Source organism: Pomacea canaliculata, linkage group LG4, assembly GCF_003073045.1.
Source record: "Pomacea canaliculata isolate SZHN2017 linkage group LG4, ASM307304v1, whole genome shotgun sequence".
Taxonomy (NCBI): Eukaryota; Metazoa; Mollusca; class Gastropoda; order Architaenioglossa; family Ampullariidae; genus Pomacea; species Pomacea canaliculata.
Window position 1 is genome coordinate 32132376 of NC_037593.1, and position 23263 is coordinate 32155638.

The 23263-nt window shown below is 40.2% G+C and overlaps 1 protein-coding gene across 4 annotated transcripts in view; it reads right to left on the reverse strand.

The window, feature by feature from the left end:
• LOC112563103 overlaps positions 1-23263 on the reverse strand; it is a 40484-nt gene that overhangs the window by 10286 nt on the left and 6935 nt on the right. For 2 of the 4 annotated variants that reach the window (XM_025236844.1, XM_025236845.1), the window contains exons 6-12: positions 21720-22469; positions 21267-21472; positions 20606-21112; positions 19712-20067; positions 18067-18370; positions 5986-6136; positions 5761-5859 (exon numbers count right to left, since the gene is read on the reverse strand). In XM_025236844.1, the coding sequence (XP_025092629.1) occupies positions 6109-6136; positions 18067-18370; positions 19712-20067; positions 20606-21112; positions 21267-21472; positions 21720-22469 (2151 nt within the window). In that variant the 3' untranslated portion in view covers positions 5761-5859; positions 5986-6108. Of the gene's footprint in view, positions 1-5760; positions 5860-5985; positions 6137-13435; positions 13498-14114; positions 14243-14440; positions 14480-16858; positions 18371-19711; positions 20068-20605; positions 21113-21266; positions 21473-21719; positions 22470-23263 lie in introns of those variants that run through there. The other 2 variants (XM_025236846.1, XM_025236843.1) reach the window with 2 other exon arrangements.

Consider the following 23263-nt stretch of genomic DNA (forward strand, 5'->3'; position numbering starts at 1 on the left):
GCTCATCCAGTTTAGGTACTATACAGGCTTTTGATCTTTCTGGGACATTTGAAACCAAGAGTGCTAATGAAATTCATATCAAACCGAAATTATCCTTATTTCTCTTCGTTTCCAACTACACTCTGTCCATGTGTGTGTATTAAGGAAGAGAAAAGAGGGAGCAATACTAAGATCGTACTGACCTCTAAAATGGTCTGCATGCAATCATGCCTCAGCATATGCTCTGCAGTTTATTTGCTCTTGCTTGGAAAAGTAAAATTAATAAATAAAATGATACAAATAGATAAAGCCTGATGATGCCTAAGTGTATTGTATGATAATGCAAGGCTTTTAATTTGCTGTACAAAATTGCGTAAATGTAATTGCATGGTTCAAGGCCAGAACAACAGCCGAAGCGGGTGTAGATAATTACAGGTGGGCCGTGGTCAGTGAAAGCGGACAGTGGAGGGAAGCATTTCTGTCCGTTTTTATGACTTGACAGGTCGCCGTGATTTGTAGAGGCGATCGAGGCCCAGGGTGGGGGGGGGGGGGGGAATGTAAGATGGAGTAGTAGTGGAATAGTGCTAGAAGGAAAGTGTGTTTTGTTTCATTTACATTCTTTACATTTTGTGACCTGATGATAGTTCGTGTATTTAGAGACCAATATTGCATCTCATATAATTCAACTTTAATTTTCTTGTAATTATTATTTGTTTGTTGTGCAACTGTCTTGTCAGTTGTGTTTGCGCACGCAGGTGTCTGTACGCGTGCGGTCGTGTGAACGGGCGGGTGACTGAGTGTGAGGGTGGAAGTGGGCGGAGCAAGCCAGACAGAGTGATCCCGTTCCCCTCGGGTGGTAACACCATCCCTCTGCAGCCGCATTCGTTACATCACACAATATTATTACACTTTTGTGCTGTATTTTAAGTGTACATAGATTATTAGTTGTTTTTTACATGACTAAGGAAAAATAAAAATTTAGATGCATTTTATTTGTTTCAAAATAGATGACATTTTATTTGGATTATTCCATTTAGATATGTTGTTCATTTGGACATAGTCTACTAAAGCTGATAAATATCATACTCTGCAATTATTTAACCACTGCTTATCATGTGGAAAGCAGTTTATTTGAGTATAGTTAATTTGATTCTTGTCTTACCTTGTTGTTATTGCTTTTGTCGGCTTACAGGAAAAAGGAATCAACGAAGCCAACGACAACACCCGTATATCCACCCACTATTGCCGAACCAGCGAGGTCTGCACCCCGAATGTCGGGAATTTTCTGGCTCAGATTCCTAGCTAAGAGTGTTCTTCCACAAGTTGTGGACATGTGATTATAATTACTATTTTTCTTTATCTTTGTAATTTCTGAATATGAATCTATGTTGTAATAGGGACACTTTTATTATTCGTTGATTTGTGCTTTCTTTGTTTGTTTGGAAGGAGGTGGTAATAGCTTTTAATCTTGTTGCAGCTTAAAAAATAAAATTCACATTGTTTTTAAGCTCAATTAGTTAAGCAAAATTATTTAAATCTTTTTCTATTAAAACTAAGATTTAATGCTAAATATCTCATTTGTATAGTGCCCCATTAACCATTTATGTGAAATATTAATGATTACATTGGTTATGGTGATTATAGCAATACAGATTTCGTTTTACAGTTTTCCCTGCCGAAAGAAAAATGAGGAGAATGCCAAATCAAGTGGAATTGAGGGTGCATGTCTGAACGTGTCTAACAACTATACACTCCGTTTCACTGAATTTGGCAACCTAAAGGGTCTTAGTAAAAACAGCTGCATCTTGAGCCTGATTATGGGGCATTCAGATGCAGGATTTCATTATACAGTTTGCCCTCCTGAAGGAAAACGAGGAAAATGTCAAATCCAGTGGAATAAAGGGCACGTGTATCATTGTGTCCAACAACTATACACCCTGTTTCATGGAATCTAGCAACCTACAGTCTTAGCAAAAGCACATGCATCTTGAGCCTGTTATGGGTGGCTCGGCAACCACCCTTTCATGAACAAGACCCGCACACCCCGTAAGATATTCCCCTCTTCTATCAGTCATGCTGCAAAGCCATCAACTTCTCAAAGCAGACCTTAAAGACCATCCTTTTGTTTGTGTTTAATGCCGTGCCAGCAACTAGGGCTATATCACGGCAAAGACCATCCTGAATACATACACAAAAGCACGGACCCTATACCAAACACTTGTAACCAAGCTTTAAGAGCACCGCCACCAACAATCTTATAGACTTATAGGGCCCCTACTTTTATTTGACACTTTTGCTGATTGAGCTTTTACAGCACAAGCTGCTGGAAGTCTATATTCCATATGTATTTGTTTTTATATGTTGATTATCAAGTTTTTGAGAAATTCAAAACATTCTCCCAAACTGACATAGAAACGACAGAAAGTCAGAGGAGTGCAGTGCAGCGTGGTCACACATGCATGATTACACAGGCCCCACAACCAATCATTTGACCACTTCTCTCTTCATACCTTCTGATTCGGTATACCTGAAGAAGTGCTAACTGACCAGGGTAGGCAATTCGTGAGTGCAGTTATGTCCGAAGTAAGCCGCCTGTTGTCCATTCATCACCTGACGACAACGCCGTACCACCCTCAGCTATTGCTCTGGCACTTCAGAGATTGATTTTGGTGACATCCAGCATATCCAGTCAACAACAACAATGGATCCCGGCAGCTCATCAAGACCATCAAGCTTCCAGATCGTCCAAGCAGTCGAAAGAATCAAGAACAGGCGATCGGTCAACAAAGCATCCATCAAAAGAGAATTGCAGAGGGATATTGGCGAGATTTCTGAAGAGCAGCTTGATCTTGCACTTCAACAAGCCGAAGATGAAGGGTGGATTAATCGCCACAGCGAGGAGTGTTTCGGGGTAACAATGATAAGAGCCCAAACTGTCTCACAAGTCCCATCTGACGTGGCGACGCCGGGCTCCTCTAGCAGAACCACGTCGCAGACCGGGTCTGTCCCGAGTGAAGTCGCCCCAAAGAGTCAAAGAAGAAAAAGATCCACTCAGCAGCAGAAACCATACCAGCGCTGACTGACTGACAACCACTTTTCCAAAGAGTTCGAATGAACATTCAAAAAAAGAAAAAAATCGAAATTAGACAAATATAATCAGAACATTATTGCCTGGAATTTTTTAAAGGTCCTTTTCAGGACCAACCACATTTCCAGAGAGTTTCGTCTTAAACTACCAAGAAACACTTCTGTCCATTTTTTTTTTACTTTTCCTGGTGTTTTACATATTTGTTCACTTTCTTTGTTCTTCGTTTGTTCTTTTTTCTGCGCAATGAGCATTCTTCGGAATGGATACCTGCGCATTACAAATTGACATCATCATCATCATCACTCTCAATGTAGCGGGCTCGTAGAGAGGTTCAATGGTACTCTCAAGACTGCCCTGAAGAAGTTGTCTGACGAACGACCACGAGATTGGGATTGGTACATCCCGGCGTTGCTGTTCGCTTACAGGGAAGAACCACAAAGTTCACTAGGGTTCCCCCCCTTCGAACTTGTATATGGACGAACGGTGCAAGGCCCCATGGCCGTATTACGCAAGCTATGGACCGACGAGCAAGTGCAGTGGGAGGTGAAGACAAGTTATGAATACGTCCCCGACCTACGGCAGCAGCTAGAAACCATTAGTGAGCTTGCACGAGAGAATTTAGGTAAAGCAAGAACCAAACAGGCCCAACACTACAACAAAAAGGCGGTAGTGAGAGAATTTGAAGCGGGAGACCGTATGCTACTACTGTTACTGACCGCACACAACAAACTGCAAGTGCGATGGAGAGGTCCGTACCCTGTCACTGAAAAGTTGAGCGGCCTCAACTACCGGGTCAAATTAAAAAACAAGGAGAAGACGTTCCACATAAACTTGCTTAAGAAGTACGCTGAGAGACCAGCCTCTTTGCTTATTGCTGCCGTGGTGAATGAGGAGGAAGAACATGACGCCGCACCGGCCATCAGCTCCCGAGCTGTCCTATGGCGCAGAAAGAGACACATAGGGACGTGTGCGTCAGCAGTGATCTCACCATGGAGCAGAAGCAGGAAGTCGAAAACTTACTGGCCAGTTACAAGGACGTCCTCACGGACAAACCCGGTCTGACTACGCTGGTCGAATTTTCCCTCGCGGTGACCAACAACAAGCCTATCAACTTAAAACCATATGTGCTTCCGCATGCTAAATTAGATGCAGTTATGGCCGAACTGCAAGAAATGTTAAAGTTAGGAATCATAGAGCCAGCAGAGGGTGCATACTGCTCTCCAATAATGATGGTTAAGAAGAAGGATGCAAGTTACAGGTTTTGCGTAGATTACCGACGGCTTAAGGCAGTTACAGAGTTCCTTGCTGAACCGATGCCAGACCCGGAAGGAATATTCACATGGCTAGCAAAGGCTAACTACTTCACGCAGATGGACTTGACAAAAGGGTACTGGCAGATACCCGTCAAGAAGGAATACCGCCCCAAACTCGCCATCAGTGGAGAGTCACGCCCTTCTGGGTGCAATACGCACCCAGTGTCTTTACGAGGATGATGCGGAAATTGCTGGGACCGTGGAATTGAAAGCTTCATGGACAATTTGTTGCTGGCCACAAAAAATGTGGGAAGAGTATATCAAACTATTGAGTGATCTGTTGTCTCGTCTCAAAGAGGTGGGCTTCACAGCACGCCCGACCAAGTGCGAAATAGGTTGTACTAGCCTTGAGTTTTTAGGGCACCGCATTAGCCAGGTGAAACTGGCACCAACAGAGACCAAGGCGCAAAAACTGTTAGAATCCAGACAACCAGAGACGAAGAAAGAAGTTTTTTGGGGTTGGCCAATTACTACCGTCGTTATGAACCTAACTTCGGCGCCATCGGAGCCCCATTGTCAGACTTGTTCAAGAAAGGTTGTTCTGACAAGGTGACGTGATCAGAGCCATGTCAGAGAGCGTTCGACACCCTCAAAGCTATACTTGTGTCGGGAGAGGTGACAAAAATGCCTGACATGACAGAACCCTTCCTACTACGAATGGATGCCAGTGACAGAGGGGTGGGCACGATACTGTTGCTCAACTTGTCGACTAGAATTTAAGAAGTGACTAGACTTTTAGGGATATATTTTGACATACATTACTTTACATGTTTGTTATATTCGTTTGTTACATGTTTGTTATATTCTTTTATATTGTTTTATAATGGGTATGAGTTGTTTAAACCTTCAGTGTGTTAACCCTTCAATGTGTCAATGGAAAATAAATGTTGTATTTAAAACAAACACTTGACTAATGGACTATTATACCATGTGTCAAGTGCTAATAATGTAGAATTCAATCAGGGTATCAACGTCAAGGTAACACTGACAGTAAGGGGCTTGTGTGATTAAACAAGTGATCGCCAAGTGTATAAACTTAATGTTAGAAAACATGTTTAATACATATGCATGAGTGCCTTTTATCTTAACACTGATGTCAGAATGTATAACTGATATTAGTGATAGTTTATCTAAAACGATTAAGTACTATTAAGATGTACTGTAAAGGAGAAATAAAGGTAAAGGAAGATATTTTCTTTTACTTTCTTAATATCCTCTGACATATTTCCAACTGCATCCCTACAAACATTTAAAGGGCCATTGGCATGTCATACACTCTAATGAAAGAGACAAGATTTAACTCTTTAGTGAACCTAAGGTGCAGAGATGCTAACACATCAGACAAGTACCAACACAAACATCTTTGAAAAAAACACTTACATTGCACAGCCTTTGCGTGCTCTCTCAAAACACTGTTTTCTTGCAACTGATCAACAGACACGAAAGTTTGTCTCCCCTTCTACTATAACTGTAAATTTCCTGTAATAAAAGAGCACAAATTTAATTCATTAGAAGTGTGACCTTGCCATAAATGTTATTTATAAAATAAACTACTGAACATTAAGCTATTCTTAAAGTACAAAATCAAAAAATGTGTATGCGTACTTTTTTGGAGGGCTAGGGTCCATCCTTTTCAGCACTTCAGTTCAAAGTCCACCTGAGTGATCCAGGAGCTCAGTGAGACACTTGACTACAGCGAATGATTTGTTGCAGTACTCAGACACATTCTCATCTGCAGCTTGGGAACATGTTCCATCTGCAACATGGAACAGAACAGGCAATTAAGGTTCATTCTTAAATTAGCATATCCATTATTCTCACCAATTCAGTGTTTGATTTTTATGTACAGCTTAAGTTTTAAAACTTTTAAGAGGTGGACACACCTTGAAGGGGGGGGGGGGGGGGGGGGAAATTGGTGTTTTACGCCGTGTCAGCAGCTAAGGCTATGTTACGGCAAGCAGCCAGCCCTGTAAACAGATGCCACGTTCAGAGAAAGATCAACGTGCCCGAGACGAGAAATGAACTCAGGGCAGCCAACCTTCACTGTATTGGTGACAGGCGCTAACAGCGCTAACCGTTGCGCCACCGGACCGCTCTGACACACCTTGAGATTGTGCACATTCACTGTGTTAAAGGCCTATGTCCCGGTGGGCGTTTTTTTGAAATGGTTTTGCACGTGCAAGGAAAGGTAGGATTACACATGGTGCTGACTGTTAAAAGTGGTCAGTTTTCCCTAATTGCTACCCTGGCCCCGAGGCAGGGTGGAAATCACAGGCAATTAACCGATCAATAAAACATATTTCTCAGCTGAGTACTGGGTGTTGGTGATAAGAGAAAGCAGAAGTGAATCGGTTTCTTACTGTCAGGGTTAGGACTGACAATTGACCACAAGCTGAATACTGATATGCCTGCTTATTAGGAAAGAAAGATAAGATATATTAAAAAAGACTACAAAGCAATAAAAACCCAGTTCTTTTTATGTTTGTGTCATTTGTGCTGATCATTTTTCTCTCCTATATAGAGTGTAGTTTTGGTTTGTTTATGGAGAATACATTCAGTCCTAACCCTGTTGTTGTATGTTCAGTTGGAAACCGTTTCACTTCAGCTTTCTAAACGTCAACAGAAAGTACTGGGCTAAGAAAGATGTATTGCCTGTGACACTATGTTCAGATAGAAGTCGTTTCACCTCAGCGCTCAGACCCTACGGCAAGTACTGCTCGGGTGAGGAAGACATTTTATTGCCAGACTAGTTGAAGGTGCCTGTGATGTCCAACCAGCCTTTTTTCCGGTTGTAATTTGAGATGACTGGCCGCTAGATGCCACACCGCATGTACTCCTACCTTCCCTCGTATGGGCAATACTATTGGCTTCCGCCCAGACAGTAGACAACGGCCTTTAAGGGACGATGCAAATTTAAATACAGGGGGTCCTTGAGTTAACGAAGTTCTGTTCCTACGTCGCATCGTAAACATATTTTTGCTGCATGTCGGAACATATGTAGATACTGTAAATAACTTATTGTAAGCACTTATCCTATCCCAACATAGTAATTATCAAAAAAATACATAAAACATGAGCCACGTAACAGTGTATTCTTCTGCGGCGCACGCCAAAAGCAAAGTTTGCGTAACGACGTTTCAAATCAAATCAAAAATCAAAATCAAAACAGACTTTATTGTCTGCCCAGGAGACCCAGGGCAGAAATTTGTCTTTGCTCACATACCCATACAGACATTTAACACACAGTTAGAAGTAAAAGTGAGGAGTAAAATAGTGTTGATTGCACCAGTCCATCAAAGCAGTGTTTACGATGCAAAACCACTTACAGTCAAATCATGCTACTATGCGACTCTCGGTATTATGCCACTTTTGCTCGGTCCTGACTATAAATTCAATAAACAAAAATTTACTATGCCACCCCCTACTCTCGCTACTATGCCACTTTTCTTGTGATTGTTAAAAGGCACAAGTTCTGAAATTCCGCGCAGTGCTTGATTATTATACTGTATGGTAGTGTGGGACATGGCAGGTGGGATGGAACGAACACACAGGGAGGGTGGTCGCTGGCCGGGTGACAGAGGGAGAGCGGGAGGGGGTCGACTAGTGAAAGGATGCAGGTGCGCGGATGTGGTTGGGAGGGGTGAAGGATGAAATGGTGAGGGAGAGAATAAGAGGAGACAGCTAGCGCCTGCCGACGATTCTTGAGAGCTTTGGACTGACGGATAACTTGAGCAAATAAAGCCTTTTTTATGAACCCTCGTTATTATGCCACTCTAGCTACTATGTCACTTTTGCTCGGTCCCCGTAGGAGGCATAATAGCGAGATTTGACTGTAAGTCTAAACAAGGCTTTACACAGTAAATGGGAGATGTGCTGTAACCATGAAACATCATAACTTGGGACTGACTTTGGTTTTGAATTGTTCTTCAGATGGGGAATGGAGTAAAGAAATATGCAACAAATGCAAATGTCATCAAGTATTTTAGATCTGTAAACTGTTGCAAAAGTAGATGCAGTACACTATATAGAATCTATATAACGGAAATCTGTAGTGTGTATATTCTACATAAGATAAGATGAATCTAAATACTATAAATGTAAAATTAAATTATACAACAGACAAGTGTGTATTTCAGCTACAGAAATATGAAAGAATAAATGTATTGGAGAACGTACGATTCGAAAATGATCAACCAAATTTTGTAGCAAGTCAATTTGTTTGTCACCATGGCACATGGGTCAACTTGTTATTCAGCTGGAAGATGGGAACCGTCTCATTTCATCCCTTCACAAGTGATTGGAATACTGAAGTTTTCACCCAATAATTTTCACTATGTGGATCACAGATCCATAAAAATAGCTCGAGAATGTTATATCTTGCAGCTGTTGAGTGACTGTTTCCATTCAAATTTTAATCTTCAAGAAACTTTCTCTCCTATATTTGCTCCACATTAGCACCAGGCTATATGTGATTAGCAACACATTTTTCGAGCATTTACAAATGCATATTATTTTGTTCTGCCATTTTCAAAGAATTAAAGACAAACTTTTCCAAACATTGAGGCACTCTAGGTTGTTCTGGCAAAATGGATGATAGCTGTTTCATTACTTTTAGAGGCCACCTGATTTCTTGGTCATTCAAAATCACATTTTACAAAACTAAATGGCATTCACACCCCCACTACTCATTCCACATGGCCTTATTCAGGATCAGGAGAACGAACATAAGAACTCTGATGCAAGGAATGCCTTGACCTGAAACGAGATCATAACTAATTTTAATACATAAAACCAGCCAATGCTAGAGATGTACAAGAAATTGTAATGATAACCTTTACATTTTAGCCATAACAGATACCAGCCGTTATAACAGGATGAAACTTCTCGGTATAGTCTGCGCATGTGTGTTTAAACTTCCGATGGATTAGTAAACATTTTCTTGGGTTTATCTATCAAAACCAGCTCAAAGCATATTGTGAGTTGCATAATTTTGCTTTTGCAATGTTATTTTATTTCGTATGTTCTGTAATGTTTCGTCCTTTACTTTTATTTCAAGTAAACTGCCAATCGAAGATTCACATGACCGATAGGCTTTATTTTTGTTCGCTTCATGACGAGACGTTTGGTTTCGCTGTGCCTTCGAATAGTACGCTGATATTTTCAAAATATTCTATACCACGACCGACACTAGTTCATGATGCTATATGTGGTAGTGAACTTTCGCTTCATGCACATGCGCAGACTATACCGAGAAGTTTAGTACTGCTGGGAAGTTTCATCCTGTTACACCGTCTCAAGTACGTAAGTCAAACACGCGAATCTCTCGAAAGTTTACAACAACAAAAAAAAAACCATTAAAAACAAAAAAGAAACATAATAACCTTCACACTCCAATTTGAATTGGTTTCGACAAGTAAAACCACGAAAATATCTGCTCAAAACATCTAAATGACGCGAAAATTTTAAGAAATCGATGGTACGATTAAAGAAGGATTTATGTCTTCAGCTTACTACACAAGATTATTAATACACAAAATAGTCAAGGGACAACCTACCTCCTGCTTCCCACACATCGCCATATTGCCAACATGCTCGCGGGAAAGGTCACGTGATATGTACGCAGAGCTGCCGATTGTACGAAATCACTAACTTTACGAACGTGTCAAATGGTGATGCCTTGAGTTTCACGCTTGAAAATACCTCTCATTATTTTCATTAAAATTAAAGTTTAATATAGAAAAATACTAACGCTGCTGTAATACTAAAAGCATTTTATTCTTGTTCAAGTGAGATGACTGCTTGCATTATAACTTGCATACTCTCTCAGCTTCTTACAAAGTTTTGTGTGCGTGAAACAGTACAAGAAAAATAATAGGTACCGGCACACAAAATTATTTTTTTTGTCAAATGAGTGTTTTTATGTTCACATGAAAGTACAGGAAAATATAAGAAAAAAAAAAAAGGAAAACTGTCTACAGTCAAATCTCCCTAGCCTGCAAGAACTCTTGGGTCCCTCATGGGACCTCTTCGGGAAGAAAGTTGGGTCCCTCTCGGGTTTTGGAAGCGGGACCCTAAGGGGACCTCTTAGGGAATTCCCACGGGTTCCCATGTTTTCCCACGAAAGACCCACCCACCTTCCCACCGATCGCCCATGAGAAGTCGTGTTTTCCCATCAAATTCCCCACTCCCACTCCCCTCTTGCTGCATCCCTCACCCTTTCTCACTTTTACTTACACTGATACACAGGCTTGCACACCATGAAGAAAACATTCAACAGCTTTTCAAAATCTCGTTTCCTCACAACCCATAAATAGTAGGCAAGAGATATCATTAAACAATTTTATTATTTACACCAAAAAACTATTTTAACAGTTTACATTATTTAAAGCATTAAAGTTGTTTTTGAACATAAGCATTCATCCAATTATTTACATACAAATTACAGTCAATAATTTTTTACCCCATGAAAGTTATTTTTGAAATAATTATTATTAACATAAAGTCAAACAATTTACATAAAAGATAGAAAAATATGACACCAAAAATCGATCCATGAGTGGTGGAATCCCTGTAGAAGAAAAGAAAAAAGTTACAATGTATTTACATATTTTGATTTTTGCTGTGAAAGTAGAACTAACCTCTCACATAGATGAAAGCTTAACTCTTTCTTTATGCACTCAACACAGGTGGCCGCTCACTTGTTATGCAGTATTCACATTGGGCTGATGCATTGTTGTAATTTTGTTTAGGTCTATACAGCTCGTGGTTTAAAAGAAAAACTTAATAAATAAGATAGTTTAGGCCTTTATGAACACAATTATCTCCCTTACATGACGAAGGACGTATGTTTGAACGAAAGTCTCGCCGATTTTCTACACTGGTGTCCAGACACTTAATCCCCAACGCTTCAACCTTAAAATGAAATTTTAACGATAAAAATTATGAAGCCAGCGAAAAATTTAATTGCAATTCAAATAATTATTTTCATATAAACATCACAATAAGTTTTACAATTAAAATACTTTAACTAATGTTGTAGATGTTCAAATGACGTTGAAGTTAATAGCATGATTTAAATATTATTAATGTATTTCAATATTTATTTTAATTGTAAAACTTATTGTGATGTTTATATGAAGATAATTACAGTGGAACCTCGGTTAACGAACTTAATCCGTTCTGGAAAGCTGTTCGTTATCCGAAATGTTCGTTATCCGAAACAATTGTTTCCATAAGAAATCAAGGAAATAGATTTAATTGGTTCCCAGCCCCTGTTGACTCGCTAATATTTGAAAGTTACAGGCTATATAGGTATTTGTTTTAATGAGAACAGTTATAATGCAATATAAATGGAGTTAAATAAACATAAACACATTAACGAAAGCATTTAAACATCAGAAAACTTAATTGCCGTTTTGACGGCGTGAGTGGAAACAGGTGTGGGGAGGAAGGGGTGGAATTACTGATTGGATTCCCCCTCCATGAGCACACGTGACATTATAAAATCGGGGGTGACTTCAATTTTCTGTAGCTTTGTAGGAAAAAACTTATCCAGTGTCTGTTCCTTCTGCCTTTTTTTGTAAAACTCGATCTTCGTAATACGACATCACACATCCGACAGACGCATGCCACCTTCATACTTTGAAATCATTTCCTTTTTCAATTCATTTGTTGGCCGCTTCCTTGTCATTACCTCACTACTATTAATTGCTCTTAATCTTCTCTGGAGCCATTATTGGGGATTATCTTATTAAAATAAAGCACAACAATCACTAAATAAGAAGAATGCGCATAGATAAGGAACGACTGATCGTAACTGTGTCTCGAGCGCGAATGATGACACGCTGGTCGGTCACGTGTGGTTCACGTGGCTGTTCGTTATCCGAAATTTTGTTCGCTATCCGAGACAAATTTTTGACGAAATTTTTGTTCGTTATCCAAAAAATTCGCTATCCGAGGCGTTCGCTAACCGAGGTTCCACTGTATTTGAATTTCAATTAAATTTTTCGCCGGCTTCATAATTTTTATAGTTAAAATTTCATTGGATGAAGCATTGGGGATAAAGTGTCTGGGGATTAAGTGACTGGGAACCTTCTACACTACCTGTCCTTTTCGATGGTACACATTGTGAACATCATGCATCTGAAACGTCGAATAACAAAAGAAAGAACATCCCAGAGGATATTCCTGCTTCAGATGGAGAATTTGGCCACGAATGGTGTAAAAATGGTTTTCATCTGCTCCCGAATTTTTTGTTTGAAATGTGTAAAAAAAAAACATTTTCCAACCTTCACATAATATACCTAATTTTGGTTGGATTATCATAAAAGTGAGTTCACAAGCAAGATTACGGTAAAATTGTTCAACTTCTACACATTTTGATCTGTCATAATCAATTTAAATTGCTGTTCTATCTTGTTTAGTTATTTTTTAATAATTTTTTGAAAAAGGGTAAATTCATGCGTACAGGGGGTTTGACCGCCTTTAGCCTTGTGTAAAGAAAGAGTTAAAGCTTTCATAAATCTACTAATTACTAGTGAGATTACAAGAACTTGAACAAGAGTCGAATAAAAAGATTTTGAAACGGTAATGTCTTGATGGCCATTTGTGTGTATAAGAAGTTTTGGATAATATCTGAAAGTAACCAATTAATCTTTAGTACAAAAAGTAAAGTAAATAGGCCTACTGAATAAATCCACGAAGAATAAAACAATGCTCACATTAATAATTTTAACTTGACAAACTCATTTTGTAATTCCACTCACCATTAGATGGCATCACCCTTCGAATCATTCCTCAATCCATGTCTCTTGGACTGCAGCTGTGCACAAATAGAAATTGTAAGGTAGACTTAAATGCTATTGTAGACAATAATAAATTTGTAAATGTAGAGAAAATAATACTTAGATTCACTATTTTTCAAAATTGTTCGGAAACTGTCCTTTTAAGTTCATATTGATGTACACCTCAAAGAAATCAAAACCAAACAAAAACTACACACCAATTAATATACTTCTCAGCTGAAGTGACTGGAAACTTTTTCCCCTTTGGTTCCACTGAGCCAACTCTGAAGAAAGCAGCCGTTTTAAAATTCTCCGTGCACGAGAGGTGCTGAACCTGTTACAAAAAATCTTTAGTTGTTTCCACCATGTAAAATACTACAATACAAATGCAAAATAAATTAATTCACTGGATTGGGTAAGTTTAAGATATAATGCTGAACCCTACTCCACTGATGAGGGATCAATGGTTGCATGATGAATATAGCTACAAACCAGACCCAGTCTCTTAAATAAACCCTAGTGGGACTTCAGAGAAAATAATGGCATTAAGTGACTCAAATCACCAAGTTAATTAAGAGTTTAATCAAAGCTGTTCTTTATGAAAGTAAAACAAATTTAGTGGTCATAGTTAATAGACACACAGACTGCTCATTTTGACACCATGAAAAGCAAGTGACAGAATTATTTTATAAATAAAATCTATGCATATAAAATACTACATTATTTTGTACTTCATAAAATGTGCATTATTTGTTAATACAAATATTACACTGACCACACATTCTTGTCAGGAGAGTTAACCTGTAAGCCGATGCTATGCCTGCCTGTTTGTTAAATGGTTTATCAAGACTGTAAAGCATAACATACATATTAACTGATATATTAGCTAAAGCTAAAGGTAATATTTAAAAAAGGTGTCTAGTACTAACACATTATACTTAAATGACATACCACTTTTGTTCTAATTCCTTTCTTCATCAGCTCCTCTTTCCCCATATTTTGTAGAAGCAGGGTGACCCGATTCAGTAGTGCTTTGCTCTGCTCGTCAACTTTGCTGAGAACTCTGTTCAATAATGTATCTGAAATCAAAATATTTTTAGTCTTTAAAGTAATGACAAAACTAAACTATAGATGTAAGTCTATTGACAATTTTTTTAATTAACAAAAAATGTTTAGATGGATATAATAAGGATGTGCATGTACACCATTAGAAACACAAAACCTGTGCTTGTATAGTGATCCTCATGAAATCATAGAGGGAGACAAAATAAACTTACTGGTAAAATTCACTGAGCCAGACCTACAGTCAGTGTGATCTGCAATTAAAGATTGTTATAATTAGTTCTTTTTGTAAATCATGTAAAATAAAATGAAAAAATGGCATGCAGCATTTTAAGAGAATAGAAAATATATGTGATCAGATATGTGATTGTTAGAAAAATGACAGACTTTGACAAAGTTCATTGCATAGCTTTGGATTTCATACATTTTGTTTTAATTTCAAAGTGTATAAGTACAAAAATAAAATTCTTTCTTTTGCTTTGCATTAATTTTCCAAAATTTTAGTTGTTCAGAAAGCAATTAAATGTGATTGTCCTGTTGCTTTCCCCTAGAATGCACCAAGACGGAGACAAACGTTTGGTAATCGCAGCACCGCTGTTATTGAGAAAGCAGACGACGAATTTCAAGCATGACTCAATGAGTTCATGTCATAGATTTCAACTTCGAAGTTAATCATCAATAATACGAGAGAGAGTGTGTGTGTATTTTACCTCTTGACTAGCTAATTTGAACCCATCATGCACTGTCATCTTGCTTCCGCCAATCGTATTCGCGCTCAACATTTCATTTCTGTAATTAGTAAATACGTGCAATTAGTAGGCAAGAGATACGATTAAGCAATTTGATTATTTACAACAAGAAGGATATGGTTAAACCATTTAAATTATTTACAGCACATATAGAAGACAGCGTCATGTAAAAGCGAGTTGCTAGCGATGTATATGTGTGATAACTGCCGGGTACAACACGTGAAACATTTCACAAAAAGCACTACAATACTTATATATGATCATAAATTATTCACGACTATCCACTGTTATAAAGTACAGTTGTTTTAATGGCATCTTTCACTTAACTTTATTAAGATTTACTTCAGAAATCGGCGGTGTTTCACTTGAAGATGGACGTACAGTTCAAAATGTCCGCGCGCAAAGAACCGGCCGGTGTGACCGGGTACGTTGTACCTTTGACCCCGTAGCTACACGCGGCGAAGGGGAAGAGAGGGGGTTAGGGTTAGCGGCTGGAGGGATGCGACACGATCACGTGGCTACCAAATCGAGAGCGGCTGAAGAAAAAAAGCGCGATGGACGCGTCAGTTTAGGATCGAATTACACGCTTCCCATCCCAAAGTCTCACTTCCCTATCGGGGCCGTTCAAACACCCAAAGCCCTTGCAGGCTGGGATGCCACCTACCGGGACCGAGCAAAAGTGGCATAGTAGCGAGAGTGGCATAGTAGAGATGGTTCGTAAAAACGGCTTTATTTGCTCAAGTTACCCGTCAGTCCAAAGCAGGGGTGGGCAATTAATTTTCCCAAGGGGCCGCATGAGAAATTGGGATGGTTTTAGAGGGCCGGACTAATACAGTTAACTCAGTTTTACCCAATACTGTATGTATAGTATATATACTGGCGGGAGGGCCGGTCACAGACAGGAGTCCTTTGCCCAGGTCTGGTCCAAAGCTCTCAAGAATCGTCGGCTTCGCTAGCTGTCTCCTCTCATTCTCCCCCTCACCTCTTCATCCTCCACCCCTTCCAACCACATCCGCGCACCTGCATCCTGTCGCTAGTCGACCCCCTCACACCTTCCCTCTGTCACGTGGCTGTCACCCGGCCAGCGACCACCACCCCCCCCCCCACACACATTGCCAGCCTCCACCCTCCCTGTGTGCGTGCTAGGTTCCGTCCACCTAACTGCGATGTCCCACACTACCGTACAGTATAGTAATCGAGCACTGCGCGGAATTTCACAACTTGTGTCTTTTAACAGTCACAAAAAAGTGGCATAGTAGCGAGAGTCTGAGGTGGCATAGTAAATTTTTTTTTACATTGAATTTATAGTCGGGACCGAGCAAAAGTGGCATAATACCGAGAGTGGCATAGTAGAGGGGTGGCATAGTAGGGAGATTTGACTGTATTAGTTTTGGAGATATTTCTGTCTCCTTAATCTCTACACTTTTATTTAAGTCAGTTTAAAAGAACTAAAATTAAAATATACACAAGTACAGTTTACTAACTGTACAAAAATAATAATTCAAATAAGGTTGAGAAGTATAATAAATGCATCCTATGCGTGTGACATACGGTGAAGTAGGCCTATATAATGTACACGTGAGTCGGCAATTAATTGTTGACATTTATTTACACTTGATGGTAGCTAGACTTTCAGAGAGAAAAAAAGCAAATTTATATATGGTTATTGCCAAATTTCATGTTTATTTCTGAGTACTACCAAAACTTTTACTTCATCATCTATGAATTCATTTTCAGATCGAAATGCAGACTCATGGAAAGTTTTTAGTAGCATATGACTTATGTGCACTGCATAAGTAGCACCATCTACAAACACCCTCCCCCCCCTCCAAAAAAAAAAACAACAAAAAACAAAAACAAAAGCAACAACAACCTGTGGTTCTATCACATTTGCTAGTTCTTTATAACAAGATCCTGGGGATTAAGAAAATAAGGAAACTTACAACAATTCTGAAATCATCGGTCTAAAGTGTATCTATAATTTAATTTTTCATAGTGACCTGGGGCATCGAATCTGGTTCTGGAGACTGGTGGAGTCATTGCAGAAGACCTTGGCATAGCTTTATTTCTTTATTATTTTACAATTAACCTAAGTGAATAGCAAGGAAAACAGAATATGAACAGAACAAATTTGTTCATCTGTCTTCTTTTGTGAATGTTCCCACCAATACACAAACTTTCACATTTATCTGCATGTTCAAAGTTTAAAAATATCTCTCTTACAATTATATGTTGGCATGTATTATACAATTTTATCAGGTAACGGAGCTAAGTATAATTGCCACTGGTTAAATAATGATAACATCTTTTCATGTCTTTCTACATGGCGTCAGAAGGGATTTGTGAATACTACATATGGATGCACCTAATCTACATTTGCATATGGTAAATTTTGCCACAACTGTGATAGTCAAATAAAAGTACTGATGTTTTAACTGTGGAAGTATTCTCTATTTTTGCTTTCGCTATTAGTTTTCCAAATTTCTTACAATGGCTGGAATTTACTTAATGCCACATGTACGCTAGCAATGTTTAATGCTAATGTGTTTCACTTAAATGGCTGCAGGCATCATGATCACAACTATTCAGTCATCCATAAAATAAATTTCTCAACTGAAGGTTTGAAGAAAAGAAGTGAAAACCACAAACATAAGAGATATGAATCCACACACCATGCATTGTATTCACAAGGAACAGCAAATTATATAGGTTGGTGACACTCAAATGAAGGAGTTAAGTACACCGTGTAATATATACACATTACACCAAAAATATACATCTTAGAGAAAAATATAAGAGATATGTACAGTACTGCAATACATGCATATGGGGCAAAGCATATTTTACAAGCTGGTGACACAAATTCAAGAGATGTGCCACTGTATAATATACAGGAGCAAAAGAAATTATTCAGGCTGGTAAGAGGTGTGTGCATTATCAAAACTGCCACATAAGATACAGCAAACAGAACAGGCTGGTGGTAGAGAAATACAGGTGAAGCTAGAATCCACAAACTTGCTTTTCTTAATACAGCACCAGCAGACATATGCTAGTCATCAGGATATGAGACCAGGACAAGCTGTGACGTGCACCTGGACATGAGGTGTAGTCGGAGATGCATGGTACAGTGTTCCAGGTACACGACGACTTTTCTCTCCAGACCATGAATGCGGTGCCCACGCGCCACCCACACCACGTCACTGTGGGCAGTGGCCACGTCCTCACTGTCGCAATCCTCCATCACCCGGGCTGGAATACCCGCTCCTTTGAGTCCTGTTACTAGACCCGAGGAGTCGGTGAGGTCACCCCAATGCAGCACTAGCACATCTCGCCATTGTAAGCAGGGCGGCGTCATACTTCTGGAGGTAGCTTTCCGGGTGGCCATGGCAGTAATGGCTGTTAAATTGAGGATGAGTTTATTTGTTAAACATTGTCATTTTTAAAAAAAAGTTAAGACAAACTTATTCAGTGAATGAAGTATGCGCAAGAAAAATGCTTTGAGGACTAAATGACGAGCACAGACCTGCCCACTTCTGCGGAAAATTCGGAGATTGACGCTTCAACCCTTGTCTATAGAACTATGGTCACGTGTTTAATTTTTTTTATCTACAGATTTTTGGTTGCCGAAGCTATGATTATTCGAGTAATGATTTTTCTCTGGGGTTGAATTAATTTACACTAGGTAAAAGCATGTCAAATGCTAAGCTGGTAAACTTCTAACAATGACAGTGGCTGACAAAAAAAAAAAGAGTAAACAAATCTTTGGCAAGGCGCTATGCAAATCCTCATAATAATAATAAGTCATTCTGCTATACGGACCAAATGCTACGGAAAACTGGCTTTTCGAGTGGTAAAACCGGATGAGGAATTTGGTGGGTAGACAGGTCTGGAAGCGCTTAAAAAACACAACGAACAAAGCTATTCGCTCGCATTCGTCACAAAAAAGGACAACACCAAAGCTGATAAAATCATGACTAGCACGGCTCATACCATGACGCATTTCCATTCTCCACCACAGTTCATTAAAAGAGCCACAGACATCCATTTCTACGACGCTTCTCTGCGACTAAATCCTGCTTTATATCGAGAAGACATCACAATCAAAGATGAAGTCAGAAAGCGATCTGGAATGACTTTGTGTCAATATGCAGTGATGATAACTCGATTAAGTCTGTCAGAAGAACCACAAGAAGAGTGAAGCCTATAATGGCTAAACCTTATTTTCAAGTTGTGATTCAATCATTAATTTTTAGGACTTCTGTCCCACTAATCTTATGGAAAAACTTCATTCCATTCGCGAGATACAACTTTCTAAGTATTGTAGTGTGGGATTCGTAAAGAGCGCATTTCCTGCGACTGAAGTAGACTTGGTAAAGTTTCATTAGCATAACCATAAGCTCTGGCATTGGCTGCGGCGTTCAATGATGTCAGTAGTAAGAATTTAGGTCGGTCAACATGTACTTGTCTTTCACACACACACACACACAAATTCACAACGCGTAACTTAAAAATAAAGGATAGCGCTAGTTAACTTTTCAGTACTTTTACCTTCACTTCATGTTTGACTTGAATTTAAACGTCCAATGTTGTGCAATTTAAAAAAAATATTTAATAAAGTAAGTATAAATCGCAGTACTAGACTCTATTTCTCAAAATCTTGGTGAATACCTTTACCCTTCCGTTCTGTACACACAAATATCACCCACTTGACTTTTGGCAGTGCATCCCCAAACTTACCCTGACCACCCACGCGCAGTCGATGTAGAAACCTGGCCACGCGCCTGCCGCAAGTGACACAGTTCTCGGTGTATTCCTCCGAGTGACCGTGCCCTTGGTGAAGCAGTCGCTTGACCGGTGGGCCGTCGGTGTAGTCAGGCACTCCTCTCTCAGTGTACGCCTCGACATCACGGGTTTCGGTGACCTCTGCGTCCTGCGCGATCTCCCTCACGACGGCCGGCGGGAAGCGGAGGGGTCTGGTCAAAACCTCCACTTGCCAGCCAGTGGGCGCGTCTCCATGGTAACAGCTGGCCGCCCAGAGGTGGAGACGAGGAACTCGCGACGACAGCTTGTCACATATAGTGTGAAAGTGTGACCTGCCACATACAATGTGAGAATGTTTTAGAGGTCCTCGTGACGTTATTGTCTGTGGTAGGTTTTTAATTAATCTTCGACATTTTATTGCACCAGTAAGACGTAGCAAATTAAAATACTTTGTAGTCAGTAGTCACACCCTTCCTTTCGCAATATCATATTACTCTCAGCTTTTGTTCTTGTTATTTGGTTCCTCTTTGTGTTTTCTGTATTTGATTTTATTCTTCATTTAGTACGGTTGTTTATTCGTTTGTAATTCATATATTATTTGTTTGTTTTCCTCTCCCTTAATTGTATGCTGTCCATGTTTCGTTCTTGTTCTTGAGCATGCTCCTTAGCAGTGTGAGTATGCGCTTAACAAATTTTGCATTTATTATTATTGTTATGCTTTTTGAACAAAGTATCTAAAATTTAATTACGTAATTTGTGTCTGAATACATATATGTACCCCTTTGTTACTTACCCAAATTATTCTTACTCACTATAGGCGACTTAAAATACCTGGCTCTTTGCCTATTAATCGTTCGTCGTACCACTTACGCAGTGTCAGATCCTGCCTCGTCAACAATGATGTACAATGAACCTCCGTTCGCTGCCTGCAACAATTTGTTGACGACCTTCTCCTCATCGCTGACAACATTCGTCTCATCATTCTTCAACAACGTAAAACCACAGTACAGGAGTCGTGGCTGACCGGTTGTCCTGCCTGCTGACCGCTGCGTGTTGACAGTCTGCTGCAGCAAGTGGTATAGCATGATGCAGGCTGTGCGACTCAGATCCCAAGTACTCAGGATGTAAACGTCGTTACCACGCTGTAACCACTCAGTGGCCATCAGCAGAAGCACTACAGTTTTACCAGTACCAGGCGGTCCGGTTACGAAGACCCTGGGAGACGCAGAGTTTAGAAGGTCAACTTGCTCTGGAAAAAGTGCTATTTGAGCAGAATAGAACTCTCCCGTTATCGACACGGCCTGACCCAGGGTCTTGACACACAGGCGCGGCGGAGTTGTGCAAGGTACAGTCACTGTTGTCGCTGGACCACAGAACCTATAGTGCAATCCAATGAGTTTTACGTAAGCAAAGTTTCCAGATAAGATACGACTGGAATAATAAATAACATTAACGTAGTATATAACTTTTATTTAAAGAAACAGACGAACTTTTTACAGAAGTCCAGCTTCGCAGATTTCTCAGTACTCGCCTGGCTATCAGGATTTTGTAAAGGACAGAGGTCATGAGACTGTCAGGTCTGGTCCCAGCCACCCGTCGATGCCACCATTTCCCAAGTTCCTTGAGCACGAATTTATTAACGTCCCACGGCTTTTTGGGGTCAGACAGCTGGTCGGAGCAGAGACACAGACCAGTGATGGCGGCAGGATCAGTTGTTCCCAGACATTGACACAAGTCCTGTAAGAGAAACCACAGTGATGGCGGCAGATCTGTTACTAGACTCGGACAGTGACTGAAAGAAACCGCGTGACCCAAGGCCTTCAACACGCCGTGGGAATCGTCTCACGTTGTCAGCTACTATTTAAACGCTACCATCAATAGCTAGCCATCCACAGTACAAACCTAAAGATGACGAGAAACATGAAAGACGGCTTCTTCCCCAGAAAAAAATGTCTACAGCCCTAACTACACTCATATCGCCTACCTGGGTCAGCTGGGGGTCACTAAGGATGGCCTGCTGCACCTGAATGGCCGTGAGGTTAGGTACAGCGATCGTCTTCCTGATGCGCAGGTTTGAAACGTTATTGGACACCAGATGCGACAGCATGACTTCCGCCTTGTTCAGTTGTGATATGGCCTCTGCCAGTCTCTTTTTAATATTGTTGTCTATTTCACTCTGCGACATGCCCAGCCGTTGCATGTTGTCCCCCAAAGCCTTTACCTCACAGACGACAAAGCCGTAGTGTCGGTGAATAAGAAGCACATCAAAGTCTCCTACTCTCTGCGATTCTTTTGCTGGGAGGCTGGCAGCCACAGGTAGCTGGGTAGCAGCGGCAGCGTAGCAAGGTTCTCCCAAGTACTGACCGAAGCGAAGCTGACTCATTCCAACCATGACTTCTCCGTTTCGCTCAGCCATTTTCTGCAGACAGAAGAGCACCCGCTGCGTGGCCAGATCGTCTCTGACGTCACATTCCTGAACATGAGGCTGCGGGATGGGTGCCTGGGCAGCAGCAGCAGCAGCAGCAGATGGACTTAACGTTGATTGGTTCAGCTGTCCAGCCATTGTAGTTGACGGTTTGAAGACCAGAATGTCATGACCACCAACCGATTGTCTGGTCACCGGTACGCGGTTGACGTAGACAGGAGGCAGGAAATAGGCCTCGGATTCGAGATCGGGAAACGCGTCTTGAACCCACTCTAGCCAGAATTTCTCGGCTTGATCGGAAATCGTCCCCTGTTTAAACAAAAATATGCGTCTATCACAAGTGGACGTATTCCAGGCTGGACTGCAAGAGTCTTCATAATCGTTTCTATAAATAAATGTAGCCATAAATTGCGAAGAGTAAACAAGCATTTAGGACAAATTTATGGACGAAGGAAAAATATAACTGCTCGTAAAACCCACCATAGATCAGCAGCTCGTGGTTTGTAAATTACATCTGTTGCAGTGCCGGTTTACATTATTACAAGTTGTGTACGTCAACAACCTTCCCCTGTCAGAGCGCAACACAATTTCATGAGCAGCTGAGTTTATAGCTATGTTTTAGCGAGACTTGATTTTAAACATCAACATCGTTACCTGTACTGAAAGACAATCATGTCTGTGATACCATGTCCAAATATAGATAATCTCTAAGTAATGTGGGTTTGGACTGCACCCATTGGCTGCAGCTTGAGGACGTATGGGTATCTTTAAACATGACATTTGGCTTCTTTCAGAGACGAAGTAAAGTGCCTTCTATCACGCAAACAGTAATTGCCAGTAACTCCTTGGACTTAAGGATTTTCAGGCAAGTGAAAAAAAAAAAAAAAAAAAAAAACCAAAAACAAACCCAAAAACCTACACTCTGATGGGACTTTGATGTGGCAATTGGATGACGTTTGCAAAGAAAACAATTTTAATGGTGATAAGACAGTCTTTAGTCGATGATTTCTATAAAATCCCACATAAAATGGTAAAACTGTTCCAAACCAAACTCTTAACACCAGATACTTCGAACAGGAAGACCAAAACCGACAAGTGCTTAT